The sequence below is a fragment of the Seriola dumerili genome, unplaced genomic scaffold (genome assembly GCF_002260705.1).
Source record: "Seriola dumerili isolate Sdu_G_001 unplaced genomic scaffold, Sdu_1.0 BDQW01000003.1, whole genome shotgun sequence".
NCBI lineage: Eukaryota > Metazoa > Chordata > Actinopteri > Carangiformes > Carangidae > Seriola > Seriola dumerili.
In genome coordinates, this window is record NW_019174258.1 from 1,518,455 (window position 1) to 1,541,326 (window position 22,872).

The 22,872-nt window shown below is 40.9% G+C and overlaps 1 protein-coding gene across 2 annotated transcripts in view; it reads left to right on the top strand.

The window, feature by feature from the left end:
• Window positions 1-22,872, top strand: part of LOC111221567 (furin-1-like) — a 78,473-nt gene that overhangs the window by 50,098 nt on the left and 5,503 nt on the right. For both annotated transcript variants that reach the window (XM_022745021.1, XM_022745029.1), the window contains exons 7-15: window positions 6,217-6,305; window positions 11,829-12,001; window positions 13,270-13,482; window positions 15,321-15,421; window positions 16,606-16,709; window positions 16,976-17,093; window positions 20,126-20,305; window positions 20,394-20,518; window positions 21,951-22,073. In XM_022745021.1, the coding sequence (XP_022600742.1) occupies window positions 6,217-6,305; window positions 11,829-12,001; window positions 13,270-13,482; window positions 15,321-15,421; window positions 16,606-16,709; window positions 16,976-17,093; window positions 20,126-20,305; window positions 20,394-20,518; window positions 21,951-22,073 (1,226 nt within the window). The remainder of the gene's footprint in view (window positions 1-6,216; window positions 6,306-11,828; window positions 12,002-13,269; window positions 13,483-15,320; window positions 15,422-16,605; window positions 16,710-16,975; window positions 17,094-20,125; window positions 20,306-20,393; window positions 20,519-21,950; window positions 22,074-22,872) is intronic.

Below are 22,872 nucleotides of genomic sequence, written 5' to 3' on the forward strand. Positions count from 1 at the left end.
GTTAGGCATGGATGGAAATCAAACGTCCCCAACTGAGACAGGGGCCTGGAGCAGGCACCATCAATATGGAGACCAGAGGGATACAGCCAGAGCTACAGAATGGCCCAAACACACTGTAACTATGCTAATGCTGTATCAACACCTTGAAGGCTTTGTTGAGCACATAGGAGGTGGAGGCTGATTGTAGAAGGTGTGTAATTATTTTCCTACTAAAAAGTGTATTTGTTTGTGGGCAGAACCCCCCCCACACACACACATAAACACACACACAGTTGTTAGTAGAAGTTTGGATAAACATGGAAACAGTTCAAACAATGTGCCGTCACTCTCTTATTCAGCCCGATTGAGTGTCTTTAAGATTCTGTGCCAGTGCCTGAGACTGTTTTAACCAGCACCAACAAAACCCAAAAAGATGGAATTTCTTGTGGAAGAATGTGGGAGAACATCCCTTCGGTGCAGTTCCACAGATCCAGAATCTATGCCAAGGCACGCTTAAGCTCTTCTGGCGGCTCACAGTGGCCCAGTGCCCAGCCAAGACACTTACTATTGATGTTTCCTTCATTTTGGCTGCACCTCTTTCCAACCCTTGCTCACCTCGCCCCTTATCTCTTACCACCCAGCTCTCCGTGTCTTCCTTGTGGCGGGACCAAATGAGAGGGAGCGTATGTATATGTGTGAATGTGTGTGTTTGTGTCTGTTTCCCTCACTTTACAGTGGGTTGTTGCAGATGCATGTGTAAACAGCCTGTGGGCGGGCATGAAACTGCGTAAGGCTGTGTAAGACTGTAAGTGTCTGTTCCCTGTAGAAAGCACGACTCTGTTCACCTCTATAAAGCCGCCTTTCTTTCCAGCATACGGGCAGCACCGAGGATGGCTCAGTAGCAATGTGACCATTCACCCTCATGTTTATCTAAGACAGCGTGGGATCTAGATGTTTCTCTTTCCAGGGTTTCCTCTGACTTGTATCAGGACGCTTTCCAAATGTGAATTTTTCTGGATTGAACGTGGCTAAACTGGCACAGTCTTTTGCAGAAATACCCCGCTCTTTGCCCCTTGATTTAGTGCAGGGGAAGATAATGTGATTTGAACTATGGTCAACTACGGTCACAATGACACTATTCGACATGTGCTGTAAACATGCAGAAACTTTCTTGATGATGATGATACACAGTAAAGAAAAAACAAGACAAACAATACAAGGCCGCAAGTGCAGCCTAACCACGTGCATTTAAATTCCGAAATATTCAATGTACAGTGATGGATGAAAGGACCTATTTAGCAGTACTGCAAACATCAGGCTGATTAATTTTTTTTTACCAGACCTTACATTAATCTCTCTGTAGACATTTACTTCATTTTCCTCTCTTTACCGTGCTCTATAAACATCAGCAGACCTTTTGTCCTGCAGGCCAGCTCATTAGTAAACTGGCAGAACCATTAACAGACTTAAGAATGAGCAGAGAAAAACAGTTGTTCAGATTTACCTTTGAGGTTCAGAGCAGCCCAGAGACTAATGAACAGCAAATGCCACTTTCCACAGCCTCGAGAGCCTCAGTGGTTTTTTAATTTTTTAAATTTTTTATTTATTTATTTTTTTTAAAGTAATTAAGCTAATGCAAGATAGAAGGCAAATGAACAAAAGATGTTGTGTGCCAGACTACGGATATGGGTGATGACTGGGACTCTGAAGATAAAAAGATCAATGCAATGTTGGACAAGTATGTATTTATTGTAGTGTGTCTTTGCAATGTCAAACCTCATAAACAGAAATGCATGTTTTTCTTTTTGATTGCATCTCATCTAGTTGTTAAAACAATTTGTGTGTATCACAAACTGCAGGAGCCAAATTTAGAACTTGTCAAGTATTACCTGTCACGCGCGGCACCTTGGAGGATTGCTGTGTGTTTATGCTGCACAGGGAAACCTGCAGCATCAGTGGCACATCTTTGTATAATAAGCCACAGAAAATTGCTTTTGTGCCTTTTTGTTTTTCTTAATGCTCTGTTGGTCAGTGCAGGTGAGGGCGAGTACTTTTCCCATCTTTTCCATACGTTCACAGACCCCGCTTTGATACATCTGTATGACAATAGCATGTCTCTGTAGCTAGTCTCCAGAGAGAGGCAGTTTTCCACAGTGATAATGGGTCTGCCAGCTGTGGGTATGAATACTGATCGTGTTGTTGGTTTCAGGCCTGCAGCCAACTATAGCTGCTGTAACCTGAGTTGTTCTCGCTGTAATCAGAACAAGACTTCACTGAGATTGCTCTTTGTTCAACATAATCTCATGTTATCACCATTACATCTGACACGGAAATTCCTGGAGTTGTTGCACAATGTATCAGAGAGTGTTTTGAAATTTCTCTGAAAAAGATTTTCATTTCTTTTTCCAAGAATCAAAAGGCTTCAATCAAGATTCTGTTGAAAGTCTTTTAAATAAAAACTGCATGTTGTTGACAATATAACTGCTGGTGTGTGTGTTGAGATGAAAACTGATGCTGTAAGCACGTCGCACTCAGTCTTAACAGTTTGCGTAATGTTGTGAGCGTGGGATTGTGGGAGGGAAACACACTAATTGACTGTTGCTTCATTGAGTTTTGTTGTGGCCGGCTGGAAGCTTGTCTGAAGCCTGCTGCTGGAGTATTCATCATACCCAAGTTTGACATGTGTTGACATGAGAGTGCAAGGAAAACAGTTGTGGTGAAAGGACATGATGATGATGCATGTGATAAATTAAAAGCTTTTTCATCACAATACTTTATTTCTATATTAATAAGTATTAATGTATTTAAATTATTAGATTTATATATACTATAGCACTTCTCACAACACTTGTGTCTGAAAAGGACTTTCCAAAACTGTAGCTGAAGTACATTAAACAAAAACAAAATGTATTGTCGTTGCATGGGACCAAACTCAAGTAAAACCCTTCACTTATGAAGCCTAAACCCTCTCCTGTTTCCTTCCCTGCCATAATGTCTGACTTCTTGATATGGTTATTACAGCATGGTTGGGTTGGTTCACATAGTTGTTGAATAGTGGTTAAATCATTTCAGGTATTAGAAGGGATACTTGGTGTCTGCAATTAATAGAGTTGATTTTCTGAGTGCAGTTGAGAGTTAAGACCTCTCTGTTATCTAGTAACTGAAGTCAGACAGTCTGTCATTTTGTCAGGGAATCTCTCAGGCTGATAATTAATCTGTGTGACTTGTTAACGACTGATTGAACAATGATGTACTTGTAGTGACAGACAGCTCTTTGTTGCTGCAGACAATGTCTGTGGTTTCACTGGAGCACTTCATGTGATGATCTCCTGCGCTGTCCTGTCACGTCGTCCGCCTCCTTTCTAAACCCTGGGCCTGGAGGTTAAATCCAGGTTTGGTTTCATGTGATGCCACAGTGTCATTAGTAGAAAAGTGGGCATACAGACAAAATGGGGACATTCAGTCATGCCTTGGCCTCATTGTCAGAGGACTGGTTGCTCCCTCAGGCATCTCATCATGACTGATCATCCTGTTGACGGAAGAACTCACAGAGGCAAGGTTTCTAATTAGATATGGAATAATTCTGCATTTGGGGATTTGGGCCGTAAACTATTAAAATCTTTACCATGGGTGCCATTTGTAATTTTGTAAATTAACAGTAACAAGTTTAATGAAGCATTTTACTGGCTCAGGGCTGTGTGCAGGTAATGTTACTGTGAAGAATAATGTCTTGCTAAGGTCAAAGCAGGTTCACAATTTTATTTTGTATGTCATGTTGATTGATTGATTCATTGGTCTAAAGTCTTTCAGGACATCAGCTTGGGCTTTGGGACATTGTGGTGGACAGTTTTTTTCATGTTTTATTACATTTTATGAACAAAACAATAGAAAAGTTTGCAGATTATTGAACAATGAAAATAATCATTAGTTGCAGCTCTAACCCTAGGCTGCCTTATTTATTAGAACTGGTTATGATAACTCTAGTCGTCTTGGTTTACAATTTCAACACTAACCCTAATGATAGACGACTACTGCCAATGCCTTTGTTTAGACTGTTGTTTCCACAACCAAACTGTGAAAATATTGTCTTAATGATTTAAACCAACACACCATAAAATAAGCTTTGACCCTGAATGTCATTTGCTGCACTAAACATTGCTGATTGGATTAGCACAGAGCAGTTGTGCTCACTAACCGCAAATTGATAGTTGAATGAAAATGCCTTTATGTTGGAGACTCCTGTAAGTCATGTTGAATAAATAGCAGGGAGCAAGCTGCTTTCACAAGCAGAATTCATTCACACACAAGTGGTTGACACGTAGATGCACTCTTTTTCTCATTCTTATTGACCCGAACAGTGAGTGGGAGCAGTGAAAGGATATCTCCCTGTATCCACTTCATCACTCCGATGAAAATCACTCCCAAAAAACTGATTATACAAGTAGTTCTTGCATAATCAGGTTCAGAAACCGAGGGCTTCACCTCTGTAAAAGCATTTGTATGCCGCGAGTCAGTCGACCGCGTAAATGACTGTAATGAATGTGTCAAAGGAAGATTTGAAAAAAGGCTCAGTTGAACGCTGGGGGTATAGGCCTGTGCATGCTCGGCATCCCATCGCAGACACCTGAGCTGCACCTTATCAACAGCTGCATCACAAACACGGATGCTGTAGGACATAAGAATCCAAGGTCAATGGACCGGCACTTCCAGGAATGTTGAGATAAAGTGCGCTGGAAAATTGTCAGATGACATTTATATGTGTGTGGGCGTGTTTACTTTTATGTCTATAAAGGTGTTTTTATTATCCAGCAAACCCTCTCACCAGCGGAGCACGCTGTAGCTGGGCCTCTGACTCCATCTAACTGACGGCCTGTGACGCATTGGAGACGTGGTGCCGATGTTGACTTTGGCATTGACATAACCTCCACCCTCTCAGCTCATCACCATGTCCAAAGAGATGTGGGCACTGGCAGATGAATTACAATACTGTGACCCTCTGTTATTATACATGTGTCCTTAAAGAAAGCTGAAGTCTTTAGAATTATTAGAAGAAAACCAAAACTGAGAAAAGAGAAATTGGTCTACGGCAGACTAATCTCAGAGTAAATGCCTGTATCCTGACAACAGACATAGTCTATTGTGTCAGGGCCGGGGTTTCACTGGGGATGTGGTGTTTTGATCGCTGTGTTTTTTGCTTTGGCTAGGTACCCAGATCACCTTAATGGAAGCTTGTTGGCGTAGATAGGTCCTTCAGCAGTGGACGTCCACTGTTTTTTGTTTTTTCCTGATGTGGCACAGTGTTTCCCAGGCTCCGGCATTCCTGTGTGGGAATGGCTGCAATCCAGTGGGGACTGCGCCATGGTTTGAAGGGCATTAAGAGTGCATATCCATCTGGCAGACCAGGGGAATGCACCTGACTGGAATGTGATGATCAGCCCCTCTGTAGCGGGTTCTTGGATCTCTACACCGCAGTGCTTGGAGCTTGATCTTACTACAGAGGCTCAGGCTTGATAAAAGACCCATTGTGAAAGTGGTGAATCTAATTCACAGTTTCCTCCCATGTATAATAGCAGTATGTTGTCCGTCTTAACTTTTACCTTGACTTTATTCAGGCACTCCAAGGTTACTAATGCGAGAAGGCAGTAGATAATGTACGTGTATGTATGTTCTTCTGGACGGATGGGAATTCAGATTTGTTTAAAGGAGTCAAAGCCAAGATCCTGTCTCCTTGAGTTTGTTTTGTTTCGGTCTAGAGCTCAACCACGGTACTGAAGGGTGGGAGCACATTCTTTCACAAGCAACCATTGTTGGACAAGTACACTACCTGTGGGTTTATATAGATAGATGACAAATTAAAGGAAAAACTATCATAAAGTGTCTTAGTATAATGTTAGGCCACCATGAGCCACCAGAACAACTTCAATGCTCCTTGACATTGATTCTACAAGTCTCACTTGATGTTTTGATGATGGTGGTGGAGAGCGCTGTCTAACACGTCAGTCCAAAATCTCCCATTGCTGTCCAGTTGGTTTGAGATCTGGTGACTCAAGGCCATAGCATATGATTCACATCATTTTCATACTTATCCTATGTGTCCTATGGATGGGGGCATTCTGTTTCTGTCTGTATGTATACATATATACACAGTAAAATGCTGTGTCATTAGGTGAATATCAATAAAGGATAAGTTGTTTTCTTAAACAAGCCTCTCACCGTCTCATTCTTCCTCCTTTCTAGGCATGGAACCCGATGTGCAGGAGAGGTTGCAGCAGTAGCCAACAATGGGATCTGTGGAGTCGGTGTGGCCTACAATGCCAAGATTGGAGGTATGGTCAAATAAAAATGGATTATTGATTTAGTGTCACAGGGGAAAACCTATGTTTCATCTCAGTTTTCTTTTTGACTGCCAGAGTAGCTGAAATACTTGTCAGAGCCAGTGTTATTTTCAGTCCATTTCCCAGGCACAGCATGCCACTGAATCTTCTGAATTTGCTCCACAGTTGTGATGTGGACTGCTGTTGCGCTGTAAGTGTATTGGTTTTGCATGGAGTAACAGTATTGAAAAAGTGCAGTAATGTGCAGTTTCTGAAATGGGACGATGCTTCAGCTTTTAGGGAATCTGTGTTAACTTAATATTAAACTTTCCTGTTCTCAGCTTGTGCACAAGTTAGACAGAAAAGGCTGATATATCTCACCTCTGATATCGTGCCAAATATTCTGACAAAACATTATATACCTTTCAGTATCATTCAATTCAGCACAAAACCACCACTAGCGACGCCAACAGAAAGTTGAATTAACACCTCTCCGACACTGTGTCAACAAAAACTCTATATTACAAGGAATAGGGTTTATTGCAGAGCTGTTATGCTTGATTGTGTTAGATTGTGCAGATGTATAAAATAAGATGCTAACTCAGTGTATTTAGAGACATCTGGTTGTGCTGGTCGTGTCTCCAAAGAAAGACAGAAAGACAGAGTTTGACTATAGTACTGCAAACCTGAAAAAGCAGTCTTTATAGTTTGTCTAAGGCAAAACGCCCAATGCAAAACATTTTTTTAAGCCCTGCCATAGACGGCATGAAGTCAAATTGTCACGACACAATTGGCAGGTCTTGTTGCCACCCTGCTGTGATGTCGGCCCCCGCTGCTCTGGAGCGACGCATGCTTGTTATTTGATTGTGTCACTCTGGCCAATGAAATTTCATCACCCAGTGTCTCTCATCACCATAATGTGCATGCAGGGTGTTGTTGGCTTTCATCTTTTTTTAGATTTAAAAAAAGTAAGTCCTATAAAATAAAGATCAAATCAGATTAAACTTTTGGTAATTGAATAATTGAGGTTTTACGCTGTTGGTTGGACAAAATAAGCACTTTGAAGACATCGCCTAGGCCTCTGGGAAATTAACGGGCATTTTTTACTATTATGTAGACTATATTTTCTAAATGATCAATTGATCAACTGAGAAAATAAACGGTCTATTAATAGATAACAAATTGAATAGGTTCAGTCCTAGTTATTTGTAAGAGGGGCAACAGAGAGAGAGCGAGAGAGATCATGACTAAACCAAAACATGGTCTTTGTAACAAGCCTGTGTTCTCTTCTGACTCTCTTACTGTGCACATTTACCACCATTAGTGGCAGTGTTGATTGAAAACATAATAATTTCATGATAAAATGAACAGTTTGTTTCTGTGAGAAACGCGCAAACACTCAATACAATCAGCCCAGTTCTGAGAAAATACAAAAGATGTGAGTGGCAAAATATTGTGAAATATTAATTTGTTTGTTCTAAAAAAGGATTTGCACCCTGATGAGTTGTTTTGCTTCTGCCTACAGGGAGGAACAGTTTTTGTAGTTTCCCATTCTTCAAAGAAGCTTCAGTGGCTTTCTGATATATATATATATATATATAGAAAACAACAAAGTTGATTTGCATAAATTTTTCATGGTAAACAACTTATTTTATTATTTCATGATGTTTTGCTTTAGTTGTTTCTTTCAGTATGATTCCAACATTGAAGCAACACAGTCATTGAAGCCACATTAAATGGGCTTTTAGAATTAAAGTTAGTTGTTGTTGTGGTCACATTGCTAGTACCTGTGTACATGTTTTGTTTTGGTGATTTGCTTATTTCTTGTTCCTGTGCTGAGGATGTGTTGTGCTTTCAGTCTGATGAGGGGGCATGCTCTGTCTCATTACCTCTCTGCTTATCTCAGTAGCCTCCATCTTAACTTCAGCTGTAATAAAGTTTGAACCCTGTCAGGGTAGTGCCATAAGTCTAATCTTTATTATCATTCCAGATGGCAAGTGGGAATGTACCACATGGCATTCAGCATTTCTAAGATAACATCATTTAGGTGGAGCAGGTGGAGCAGGAGGTGGCTGGTGTTGTGGAAAAACCTACATATGTGGTTTTATCCACACGTAACAGAGCACTCACATGTATGTGTTGCATCGCTATCCAATCACAGTTTTCTGCTCAGGACACGCAAAAATAACCGGCTAGAGACCGGCATGCAATTTTGTGCAATAACATACCAGGCTAGTTGTCCATGCAATGTTAAAGGGAGGTACACAGGTTTGTGTCCCAGAACATAAATATACTGTGATCACAGACAACAGGATGATTCCCCACTGCAATGATCTACTTCTCCTCCATTTTGATGTTGAATGCCAGGCTGGACCTGCACCCAACCTGTTCTCTCAGTATATTCACTGTAGCGGCTGCGCAGGAACATTTGCATAAACGGGATTTGATTGGCTGACACCTCCGCTTGCTTGAAAGTTGAACTCTACTGCGAGCAAAGCGAAGCAACGGAACCTCACTGCACTTTGGCAAAGCATGACAAAGCCCCTGACACGTATGTGTGAGTGCTGCGTAATGCTCTTCCCCATCAGTAGAATCAGAAACCAGAACTGAAACAAAGTTCAGAAACTACAAAAATGTCTTTATATCTTCATGTTAGCGTTTGTTCTTCCACTACACCTTGAGAACTGTGAAGCTGGGTGAAGCAAGAAACGAGAAAGAAGTGCACTGTCTGTGGTATAAAATTCTCCCCTCTCATGGCAGTGCTAGTTCTCACTCAAAATATTTCAAAAACTTTTCATTCAGAAGCCGGCGTCTTATTTACAGGTATCAGCTTCAAGTATAGAATCTTCCCTGGCACAAGGTGCAGAGACATAGCAAACATTCACTGAACATTAAATTGATGCACACACAGCAGAGAAACACAAGAGAGCACAGTTTGTGCAAGTTTTACAATAGCTGGATGCCCGACAGACACAAACCCACATAGTAATTTTAAATTCAAAGCAGCTGGGCAAGTTTATTCTTTTCGATGGCCAGGGAGTATATATTGGAGAGAGGCTGGATGTAGAGGGAGCGGTGCAAAAAGCATCTTTGACTCCTTCGCACAAGATCACCGGCCCTTATGCCACATGTAAGAACTGTAGCTCATTATTCACCCAGGAGACTCTGCTGTTATCTCCATGGTGGTTCCAAACAAAGATTGTCTGGCTTAGATCTTTCAGTATTTATAAGTTTGTGTAAAAGTTATCCCCCTGTTAAGTTGAAAAAAAATTCTCAGTTCTGGCAAAAGTACAATGGATTAAACACAAGGTTACAGCAGTTGCTGGTTGAGAGCTTCTACCTCTGAGGGTGTCCACCCAAAACTAAATTTTTCAAGTTCCTTTCGTGTACCTACAACCCCTCATTTACCTGCCCCAGTTTGTTTCAGCTGACTTGCTGCAGAATAGTTCAACATTCTGGGAAAGACGTGTAATCGCTTTCTTACCAATAGTTGGATGAGAAGACTGTTTCATGTCTGTTTGTTAACAATGAAGCTACAACGCTGTGCTAAGCTAATATCTCCTATTTAAGCATATTTTCCTAGAAGTCAACTATTCCTATAAAATGAGTTCTGATTTCTTGATTTGTTTTTCTTGATACCTGAAAGGTGAAGCAAATGGCATAAAGAAAACCTAGTTCTGTCTTACATAGAATTTGCCAGATGAAAATTGCTTAAATAACTTGTCTTAATTTGCAGCATGATCTGAAAGTCAGAGCACCTCTTAAGCCAACACTGATGTTTGTAACATGAAAACTGCAATGAACTTTGATGTACTCCCTGTATCAGTCTCTGGTTTTTGGGATAGATGGATATTTTGGAAAGGGACTGGAGATACTTAGTCTCTTCAGCGAATCACATGGCCTTCTCACAGAGGTGCAGGCTGCCATGGAAACACTAGCAGCTCACTAGTGTGTTTGATGCTTTTGGAGAACTTCAAAGACCCAATGCTTGGTTACTTTAACCCATATATTGCAGCATGGAGTAACCTGACGAGCAATACTTCAGCAGGGGAAATTAGTTTGTTTTTAAGGTGTCTGATTTCTCACGTCTCTCTGTGGAAGAATGTTGCTGAAGGAGAAAGAGCTCTGTTGCCAGAAAAGCCTCTGAAATTAAGGCAGAAATGATATGTTTGGACAAGCACCTCGCTTTCTGCATATCTATCCTGCATTGTTCTGTCTGTGTGTTCACTGTATGTTTTATCTCTGGCACAACACATTATCTGCAATCATTTTAAATTTACCTTATAAATGAGCCTTATTTGAAGCCTGCCATTTAACATTGGCTGAGTTGTTCACGTCTCTTAAAATAAGAGTGAGTCTGATTCAATTTACACTCAGACAGCCGCACCAATTTTACCCAGACACGTAGAGGAAGACAACTAATGCTTTCTTTCATCTTTCTATCTGAATTTTCACTCTCAGAAATCTGCTTCACACTTGAGGAGGCAGTTCACCCACGATGCAATTGATCTCGTTCCATTTCTTCTTTTTTTTTTTCAAACCAACTCAAGCGGCAAAGCAAATCAATAGAGATGACGTTTGATTTACACGGTAGGCTCCATAATAACATCACAGTGGATGAACAAATAATGAACACCAGCAGCATGTGCTACACAAATACACATGGACAATGTGCAGCATTGTAAACAACTGTGTAACTATGCAAATCAAACAGCACCGCAGCAGCACTGCTGTTTCCCTACATGTGTCAATCGTTGCTGAACAGGATCACACTGTCAACAATATGAACCACAGCACTGAACTGCAGTCTATAGAGGAACAGGATCCTGCAAGATTGCCATCACCTGCAGCACTGTTTGTGTTTCAGTGTAGTTTTTTTATGGTAAAAAGAGTATTCCAGCGATTGTATGAAGTGTTGTATGCCTATAACATTGTTGGAATCATGATGGACAGTTAACAAAAGTGGATCAGCATCGACAGAGCCGAATCAGAGATGTTATGTTTTTTTATTCCACACATGCTTCTTCCTCGTCAAAAACCAGTTGCCTACATTACCCACAGTGCAACAAGACAGTTAGGTCAGGGGTTCAGTTGTGCCATGCTAGTAGCAACTTATGACTCAACACTGTTCATATAGATATCCAACAACTTGATTGAAAATTCAACAGTGATGGGGTACTGATTGCTGAAAGCTCAATATGTATAAAGCATAGCCAATGTAACTTGTACTACATACTAGATTAACATTAACAGTGTTAACTAACAACGGACACTAATGGTTTTGCATAGAAAATTACTCTTCTCAGCATTTTTAGCATTTCATTAAAGATATTTACATAAAATATATATATATAACTAAAGTGGAAGTCTTAGATCTATGTTCATTAGGAATTACATTTCATATTAGGTTTTAAAAAGATAAAATGCAAGTACTAAGAAAACCTTTCTTTTTTGTCATCGTGTGTGTGTGTGTGTGTGTGTGTGTGTGTGTGTGTGTGTGTGTGTGTACATTTGCATTTGTGAACATGGCTGCAGGTGTGCGTATGCTGGACGGTGAGGTGACTGACATGGTGGAGGCCCAGTCTCTCAGTCTGAATCCCCAACACATTGACATCTACAGCGCCAGCTGGGGCCCAGAGGACGACGGCAAGACTGTTGATGGACCTGCCAAACTCGCCAAAGAAGCTTTTCTGCGTGGAGTTACAGAGGTGTGTGTGCGTGTGTATGTAAGTGCTTGTGTGAGACAGAAATTATTTACTGCCTGTGTGTGGCTTCCTTTCAGCAGTCAGTAATTGAACTGTTCAAGCATGAGAGGACACAGGCGGCAAGAACAAAGCAGTTTTTGACCCTGACAATTATGAATGGAAAGGAATGTCCTCTAAAAAGCCACCAGGGATGAAAATTTTGGAAAATGAATAGAAGCAGCACTCACAAAAATTATGTATGAAAAGTTTTTTTATACATTCATTGTTAGTTGAAGGACGCTTCTTAAACTGCCAGCTCATCTTTTATCTCTCAGTTCTTTCAGTTAGTTGGCATGTTTTTTTGTTTCCTTTTAGAAAACAACAAAACATGCCAACTGGAAAAAAAAACAAGGTTGTTTTAAAATATCCAATCTGGAGTTTTAAGTACTTAACAAGCATTTCTAATCAAAGGCTTCCAGACACATGCATAACTATATGCACATACAAAAATAGAGATTTTAAGGGGGTAATCATGAAAATTAGTCTGGCAGCATCTAAGAACATGGAAATCTGAATATTGACCAAAAAGGCACCACACTGTCATGTAATCAGTCCTGTTGTTGGTAGCAGGACTTGTTTTAATGCATGTGGTACATTGGGACCGTGTCAGATTTGTAAAATGAACAAGTCAACAGATCAATAAGCATACAGATCAGACCCCAGACTCTCACATCTGCACGCCATGAATAAACACATCACTCAAGCCAACTCTTGTTATATACCAGTAGGATTCAAGGCATGTGCCATAAAGCTGATTGGAACTGCTGACACTGACTACCAAGATAATTGCCACAGTGACAGTACTGTCAGATGCTGTTGTGGGTGGTGCATAGCTGGGTTTGATCAATGCAGAGAGAGACAGTGCCACTCAATACAATAAAGTGGCTCTTAGATGAAAATTATAGCACTTCAAAGGCTGAGAGGTTGGATGATTTATTACAATGAGCTGTTGTCATATAGTGCCTTTTTGTTTTGCATTGCTGTCATGCGATATTTAGCTGTTTTTAATTTACTGACTGACCACCCCGGCCTCTGTGATGTATGCTGGGTTCTAATGGGCTCTTTTTGAAATGAGCCCTGAAATGAATTTGCCCTCCTATAATTGGGATTCCCATTAAGATTGAATGAGATTTTGTTCTTTTCTGGATAGTTGTGGTCTGAGGCATGAATGAATGAAAGGGTCTGTGGTCGTCTCTTTTTCTGCTTGTCTAAAAGTACTGTGCATTCTCCAGGGTCGTGGTGGTTTGGGCTCCATCTTTGTGTGGGCTTCTGGAAACGGAGGGAGGGAGAAGGACAGCTGTAACTGCGACGGCTACACCAACAGCATCTACACCCTGTCCATCAGCAGCTCCACCCAGAACGGCAATGTCCCCTGGTACAGTGAGGCTTGCTCCTCCACCCTCGCCACCACCTACAGTTCGGGGAACCTCAACGAGAAACAGATAGTGAGTTGTGGTTGTATCCAACGTCTTTCTGTCTTTGTCTGCTTCTCATTGTTTCCCTCACTCAAACTATTGGCATTCACACTGAGTTTCTACTTTAATTTTATGGTAAAATTGGGAGATGATTTATTTCCTAGGTGAAGTTTAGTTGAACCACAGTGTCTGTTTAATTGCAGTCGCTGGAATTTTGGACCTGCTGGAACTAATCCAGTCTGCAAATTAAATCCTTTTTTTTTTTTTTTCCAATAGCAACACATTAGATTTAGAGCAATGGGACATTATAATCAATGCTGAAACCATCAAACCATCAAACCATCAATATAATGATCAATTGAGAGAAAATCTAACAATGTTGATTGAATGTTGAACATTTTCTGCTTTATTTCATTGTTAATTGAACCTGGTTTTATGTCCAAAACCCAGCGATTTTTCAGTTTACTCTCAAAATAAACTAAATAAACCAGATAATATTTGAGAAATTTGAGAACCTGAAACCTTAAAAAAATACTTAAATGATATTTCTGTTTTTAAAATATGCCAAACAATTTTGTGTTGAGTGGCTACCCAGTTAACTGAGTAATTGTTTTAGCTCTATATGTGGATAGAGAAGAGAAATAGATATGTGGAGCTAAGAATCTAGCTCTGCAGCTTTATTCTATAATCACATGACTTGTTCATTCTTTCCTCCTTTTCTTCAGTCATCTTCTGCTCCATTCATTCAGTCTTGGGTCATTAAAATGATTATGAATAGTGAACGGCTGAATGTCCATCTGGCAATCTGTTGCTGTTTAACAATCTAACACATCACACGGACACATACACACACGCACGCACGCACGCACGCACGCACGCACGCACGCACGCACGCACGCACACACACACACACACACACACACACACACACACACACACACACCAGACCAACTGGACGGACAGCTTATGACATCTCTGTGACATGTGGCTGGTCCCTTAATGCTTCAGTGCTGTACTCATTTAATTGTGCCGTCACTCATGAACCCTGGAATGAAGAGACGGAGTAACACAGAGAGGGTGGGACCTTCGGATTGTGCGGGAGTGAATATCTGAATGTCTTTTTCTGTTTTTTTTTTTTTTTTAATTAGACTTAAATTATCCTTCTCTTTCAATTTAAAGTAAGGGAGATATGGGAAGCTCCTGAATGCATAATTGAACCATTAAAGTTAGTTCTGCCGATGCATTTATTATTCTGTTTCGTCTGGTTAAAGATCATTTTCTAGAGGCTCTGCATTGGTCAGCACATTGGGCAGATTTTTGATTCCAACTGCTTTTCACTCATACTCAGTTGCATATATTGACCCCCCTTTAAGGACTATACAGCAGAGGACTGGGGGCTTTTTGTGATCCAGTATTTTTTAACCTTTATCCTTCCTTAGTACAAACCCTCTGGTTCTCCAGCCCATTGCTTTATTTTCATGCAGCTGCAGAAATTCACACCTGGGAGCTGCCCAGTACAACCACAGCCCTCTGCTGTGGGTCACTGACGAGATCTCGGCTGAGTCCTGCTCAAAGATGCTTCACTGGTAGTTGTTGAAAGAGAGAGAGCATAAGTTATATGATTTCCTTGCTTTGATTTTCCAGCTGGTCCATGGAGTCATGCTGTAGACTGTGTGCTCTTAAGTTCCCCTTTCTTTAACCATTCAGCAATTTCTTCGTCCAGAAAATATATATAAGATGATAAAAGAGCACTTTTCTAACGACAACAACAAGTGAAATACAAATCCTGTATGTTTCAAGACTATTTTCCACTTTATCAGTTTTTGTTTGAACTGTCTTTTTAAGCCCACTGTGTTCATCTCCCATAGGTGACTACAGACCTCAAATCAAAATGTACAGACTCCCACACGGGAACCTCTGCCTCCGCCCCGCTGGCTGCTGGGATCATCGCTCTCGCCCTTGAGGCCAAGTAAGTGCTTATCACCATTTTTCTATGAGCATTACCAAGCCTTGCAATTCTCTTCAGCTGTATATCCTCATTCTAACCTTCCCTACCTGCATGTTTCCTTGACTTTTGTTGATTAAAATCAGTTTATCCTGTGGAGAAGAGAAGTATTAAAAATATAATTTGCACAGAAACAAACTCATGATTAGATTCTGGAGGAATTATTCCACAGAACGACTGGTCATTTTGAGAACCTGCATATACAATAAAATATTCAGAGAGCCCAAGTAGTTTGAATTAATGCCCCACAGTTATCAGGTTCTAGCATGTGGTTAGAAGTTCCCTAACTGCAAATTGGTAATTTAGTGGAAACAGGTCCTTTTTTTTTTTTTTGCACATACTTTTTGAAGCTCGATTATAAGTTTAACATTATTGTATTGAAACAGGCTTTAACTGGCAGTGCTGCATGTTTATGCATCAATTCGGCTTGATTATCCTATTTTATGAATAACTATTTAACCCCTCTCTGACACACTTCAACTGTGTCTTTACAAACAGCACAATTTGATGTAAGCACCAGTCATTCTTATCCAGTCACGCAGCACTAATGGAGCGACAAGCGTGAGTGTCAGAATAGTCTTGTGACAAAACAGAGTAACAGAAAAAAAACAGAAAAAGATTTATAATTAGGAGTGTATTTAATGTTTAAAGTGATTGAGCAAAGTTACCAAACAAAAAGCTGTTTTTTACTAAATCCACAATGAAATGTATGAATTTATTGATGTAGTTAATCGCAGCAGAGAAGCAAAACCCAACTGTGACCTCCTGTAACCCTTTTTATGTGACCGGTCTGTTCGAACTGACACAGCTGCAGCAGAATAATCACTTTTTCAGGTTTTCTCCTCACAAGACATTTTGCCAAAGGGCAGAAACTCACTTAAAACACATGTTGACTTCGGATTTAGTGTAATTCAGGAAAGAATGTGACTGGTACTTCATTGTATTCTGAATTTAATCAGCTGTCCACCTGCAGCTTAAGACTATAGGATGTATTGACAGAGTCTTCTGTTTGATCTGTTTGAGTCTTACCATTTGTGTCCTGTGTGTGTGTGTGTGTGTGTGTGTGTGTGTGTGTGTGTGTGTGTGTGTCTCTCTCTTTATGTGGCTGTGTATGTCTCTTTGTGTGCTTGCATATCCACATGTTGCAGTAAAAACTTGACCTGGAGGGATATGCAACATCTGGTTGTGCGAACTTCTCACCCTGCCCACCTGCTTACCAATGACTGGAGAACCAATGGGGTTGGACGCAAAGGTACAGCAACTCCATCCCAGATCTCTTCTGCCCTCTGCAGTTCCAGATGCCTTTGAGGCTCATTAATATGTTTTGCATCTAATAAACCAAATTGTCATTAGAGATGCAAGGCACCGGAATTGGGCAGAGAGGTTGTGTGAGAGCTTCAAATGGGATCCACACAGTGTGGTTCATCTGTAAATTCAGAGCCGGGAGAGTGAGGGTGCTGCTCACAGCAGGCCACCATTCATGTGTCTGTTTCCTCTTTTCTCTCTGGGTCTCTGCAGTTAGCCATTCATATGGATATGGTCTACTTGATGCCAGTGGAATTGTAGCACTGGCAAAGTCGTGGACAAGCGTGGGGCCACAGAAGAAATGTGTGATCGCCATGGTTTGTGAGCCAAGGTCAGTACACTACACATACGCACAATAAATCTATTTCAAGACCCTGGTTATAAGTATTTATACATATCATAGCTGTCACATTTTCAAAAGGAAAATCTGGTTCAAACTAATGACAGATAACAAGTAATTAGTTTGAAATAACAGCCCACATAGTCTAATCTTAAACTGCATTGATGTCGCTCTGTTCAACCGAAGCTGCCTCACATGTGTGACAAGCTAATGTTACTGTAAGATAGTTACATTTTACAAACTCTCCCACAGTTGTTTCATATATGTGTCAAACCCAATATTTCCTCACTTTACCTCTCAAATAGTTTGGTGCCATGTTCAGCGGGGTTAGCTAGTTTATTTATAGAGCAACAGGGCATTCACTATGTTAGATGGACAGTGCGTTTCAGGGGCGCCACCTGCTGGAAAACAGGTCACAGTCTGTTCTGACGTTCACTCAGAATTTTGAATTAGATCAGATCATTACGGGTCGAATATTTAATTTTCCCACATTCAAACAGCCGTTTAGATCTCGAATAAAAAGTGTCCGCCCTATCGTACAGTATAAACTTCATAATAAAAATAATCCCGATGATGTCATCAGGATTAGGAGGGAAGGGGAGTCTTAATGAAAGAGGTACGTGTGTTGCACAATAGGATATGAAGTCAGACTATGTCCTTTAGCCTGAAAAGTGCCTTGCTGTCATTCAAAAACAATCTTCTGTTTTACGAGAGCCCAAGCTAAGAGTGCAGCAGCACATAGAAAAGAAACATATAACACAAACCTACATTGAGAATATAACAAGTTAGTGTAAGGTAAATTATAAAGAGTTTTAATAAGGGATCAGCAAAAGCAACATGATCAGACATAATCCTTTCATTGTTAAGATGAAGTATTTCTCCTCAGCCATTTTATTCTTCCTCCTCTTGGTGTCACATTCGAAACGCAGTCGGACGTCTCCTCTTCATTATGCGCTCCCTGTCACTTCCCTCGCTGGGTTTGAGGTTTCTCTCTCTTTTACTGCAGCTATGAGATGCTCAGAGCAGATGGTTCGAGCGTCTGGGAGCAGCAGTCATGGCAGGTTATTCAATTTATTCAATTTAGGTGTTAAGCTGACTCACTTATCTGGAGTGACTTGAAATAAGTGAGCAGATAGGGGTTCTGCGTCTGTCTCACTTACAGCCAGTCATTACCTCTAACAGAATCATGACAGTATCCTCAAAAAGGAGGGAAGAAATTCATACAAGATAAACATGAACTGCACCATACACACTGCACTACGTCATCATCCTCATGATCACAGTCACAAGGCCGTTTGGCCATTTGCTTAGACTTGTGTAGCAGTGAGAAGATGAAAGAAGTCTCGAGTGATATTCTGTGTATCAGAAGACTGTGACTGTGAATTTCAGAGTGACAGAAGTTTGCTGTTCTGTGATTTGAATTTTATCAGTGAGACGAGCCTTGTGTTTACCTCGGAAAATGGACCGTGCTTCAAAGCACAACGTCGTAGCAGAAAAGCTCCAGTAAGCGTGTGTCGAACTGAATAAGTGAGCTGACAGGCTTTGTTTAAAATAGATGTCAGAGTTTTTGAATGTGATGGTTCTTAAGGAGGATTCGCCAGAGTTAATGCATATTACCACCAGGGCTGCAGAATTTTGTATCACTGAAAATTCAACTAACTGGAGTATTGCCTGAGCTACAAGCTCTGACATAGCTTTTCAAAAGTGATTTATGATTCAGAAGCACTCTCTCTCTCGTTTCTCTGTAATGTACTCTACCAAATGGATGGCAGTTCTTCAGGTTTGGCAGGTACCCAGAATATTTTTTTTGGTGGTTCTGAAAAGCTTTATACACATTTGTGTCTTCCTAGGATTATTATTTTGAACAGGTTTAATTTAAAAACAACTTCACAAATGTTAAATTCCAATATGGAATAAATATGTGATTGATTGATTGAGCAGAAAGCAACTAGACGATACAATAATACAGTTAGCATTGCACATTGTGTTGGTCTTTTGGCTTGTGTTGTGTTTTGCTGATGCTGATGCAGAGAAATCTTGTGTTATTTTACAGGCATCTTTAAATTTTCAGATAGTGTTTACCATTGTCACAGATGTGAGTTTCACCTGTAGCTGCTGCTGAAATATTGATGACAAAAGGGGCCAAAGTTGTCATCGACTGAGATGCTGGTTATGGGTTTGTAGGATATCCCTCGCTCTGTCTTTCTGTGTGTGTGTGTGTCTGTAAAAACAGATGCCATGCCTGCAACAGTGCCACAAATTTTGTTTCTCCGAGGCCTTAAATCACAGACGCCTGTGCCGCAGTGGTCAACTGGCAATGATTAATCAGCCTCAGCAGCTATTTGTATAAATTTACATTTCTTCCTCATATGTGTTGTGACTCTATTCCAAAACACCACGAAATACATATTCCACTTGCTTGAACATGGAAATAGTGAAATGCCGCATTGCTGTCAATTTGCATCATAATGAAATGACGACAGTCACTGTAGGACTCATCGGCGTAGTGTTGTAAATTAACATTTTACATTGTTCCCATGTGAGGCTGCTTTTGAAGGTCATATATGTAGTGTTTTAATCCATAATGAAAAATGAGAGGTGGACCTGGAGGGATTGTGTCTTAAAAGAGCGTGAAACCATATCTTGTCCGTGATTTGGGCACCTCAGTGTCACTAAAACCTTGCGCCTTCCTCCTCCTCCTCCTCAGAATTGTTGTGGAATGCGTTTAATCTCTAAGGGGATGATTGTGGGCGGGAGGCGGGGGTGGGGGGTGGGGGGCTTCCGCAGAGGACACTGGTGCTACAGGTTGTGAGACACTCATCCTGTTCAAGCAACAAACTGCTCACCTTTCACAGGCTCGCACACTGGCCAGGGGCAAAATGCCACTCGTACAGTTATCTGGCAGGAAGTTCATCCAGAGCTCGGAACAAACCAGTAATGATCTCAACAGCATACAACCTACAACTAATACACACCACTGTCTTAATGTGTCTTTGCCATATGTCGTTTCTCACATTTGACAGGAATATTGGCAGCCATTTATCGATTAACATGAGTGTGGACGCCTGCATCGGGACAGACAGTCACGTGACTTCATTAGAGCACGTTCAGGCCCGGCTCACCCTGTCGTACAACCGGAGGGGAAACCTGGCTATCCATCTCATTAGTCCTGCCGGCACACGCTCCACACTGCTCCACCCCAGGTACAAACGCACAGCTACACAGAGACACACAAGCGTACAGTAACCGATGCTGAACACAAACCATTTACACTTTGTTGTTTTCCTGCAGGCCTCATGACTACTCATCAGAGGGTTTTAATGACTGGGCTTTTATGACCACCCACTCCTGGGATGAGAACCCCACGGGGGCGTGGACGCTGGAGATTGAGAACGTGGCTGGTGCCAGTGACTATGGTGAAGCATCTTCCTTGTTGATAAGAAAAGACTCAAGAGATTAACATTTTGCTGGATTTTCCTGCATGTTTGTGTGTTCTAGAGTTTGCTGCTAGTTTAGATATGGTTGCAACAAATGATTGTTGATTACTTTTCTGATTAATTGTTTTGTCAGGAAATGGTAAAAAAAAAAAAAAAAAGGCCAAAAGTCCAAGAACCTTAAGGGGACATCTTGATATTACGTGTTTTGTCTGATTAACAGTCTTAAACCTAAAGATATTCAATTAAAAAAAAGAAAAGCAGTGAATCCTCACGTTTGAGAAGCTGGAACTATCAATGTTTTGCCATTTTGGCTTGATAAACAACTTGGGTGATAGAAAAAAAATCATTTTAATTATCAGTCAGTCGATTTATCAGTTTTTAAATCAAGAGACAAAAGCATAACAAAAACAAACAGTAATGACCCCAAAAACCCCAAAATCAAACCTATCTTAACACCAGGCTCAACAACAACTTTATAACAACATAAACAAGGCATAAAACAAAGTACCTAATCCTAATTCTCATACGAAGTAATGGCAATATTATGTTATGTGGGAAGCAAATTAAATTCACTAATCAATTGATCAGCTAATTGTTGTAGCTTTTATTTAATAGCGACACTAGAGATACAGAGAAGGATCAGAGGAGGTGAGAGAGGGGTATGACATGTAACAAAGGTGGATTTAAAGGTGGATTTAAACTGGGATGTTAAGATTATGTTGTGTGCTGCGAGACAGCATAAAATGACCTCACTTGTAAAACGGATCGAATGTTATTTAACACATGTTTTAATCTGAGACTAGAGTTCAGATCGAGTGTCAGGAGATTAGAGATTAAGTGGCTCTTGTATCCACAGTGCCTGTGCCTTTGTGCCTCTTTATAGGAGCTGTGAAGCTGACTCTGTGGAGCTCTGCAGTAACAAGTTTTCTTATAACAGGGAGCATGACAAAGCCCTGGAGTGAATACTTCACTTTTTATGTTTGCCCTTGGACCGCCCACCAACAACTGTCTGAATCTGGATGTAGCAGGTCCACCCACGACGTGATATTCAGAATCCAAAAAAACCCCAGAAAATAGCTGTAGATAAGTGCTTCACACCTCCCTCCTCAGTAAGGAGTGGCTTTCTAAAGTGGAACCTCTCACAAGGCCCCACACTTGAATCATTCTTGAGAGATGGGCACTTTGACACTCTTATTAAGCACAGTGTAATCATGACATCTTGAAATTGCAGCTCATTTCAGCATCATTTACTGTCACTATATGCAGAAAATCTAAGAGTCTAAAATGAGTAGAGGACACATTTACCAAATTTACCCTAGGGAGTGCCGGAGCCGTACTATTTTTGACAGGCTTACTTTTTTCCCCCCAGTTAATTTCAGATTTTTATTTCCATCTCTATCTCTCCACTCAGGCACTCTGACCCAGTTCATCCTGGTGCTGTATGGCACTGGCTCAATATCTCCCAGCTCCTCTGACAAGCCTCAGGCTGGCGACGGCAGCTGTAAGACCCTGGACCTGAGGCAGATATGCATCGGTAAGACTGGTATCTGTTGTCTCCGGTTTGGTCTTCACAGGACGTTACTGTCACAGCAGCTGAGGAGCGATAGTGTAATTACTGATTCATGTTGAGATGTGATATGTGAAGTAGTCTGGATAGTTTGAGGTGAGCGGGATGAAATCCCTTATTTGCTCAGCTGCATCCGTTTGCATTGTGTGCGTCTCTGAGTGAACTGTGGGCAGACTCATTTGAAAGTCACAGGCTTGTCTTATTAAACCTCTTTAAGCATCATATGCCGAGTCTCTTGAGTATTAGTATCCATTTTAAATATAGATCTAACTTCTGATGAGATCAAATTAAATTTTTACTTCAGGTCCCTTTTAATAATCTCATTTAAATTTAATGGTGTCCAAACTGCTGTCACCTACCAAATCCAAGTGCTGCTATAGGCAAGGTCTAAAGATACCACTGACTGAGCACTAACACAGTGTGAAGTCCACCTACTGTTGTCTGAACTGGTGACAGTCTGACACCTACAGGCTGTCAGAGGTACTTGCATACTGACAGACAAGATCATATACAGAATCGTCAGAGGGGGAACAGAATGTAATTATCATGTGTTTTGTTTATCATGTATCTTATAGTACACAGTGCTTTCTGGCTTGGGGCTCATAACTATAGTTTCCTCTGTTTTTTGAACGAGTTAACAAGACCCTACAGTAAATTAGATTTTCCTGCTTCTGTTGGCTCACACTCCTGTTTGTGGCTCTGTTACCCCCAGCACCCAGAGTCTGTTAATTGCTATTATAGGCAATGGTCTGCATCTGGACCTGCT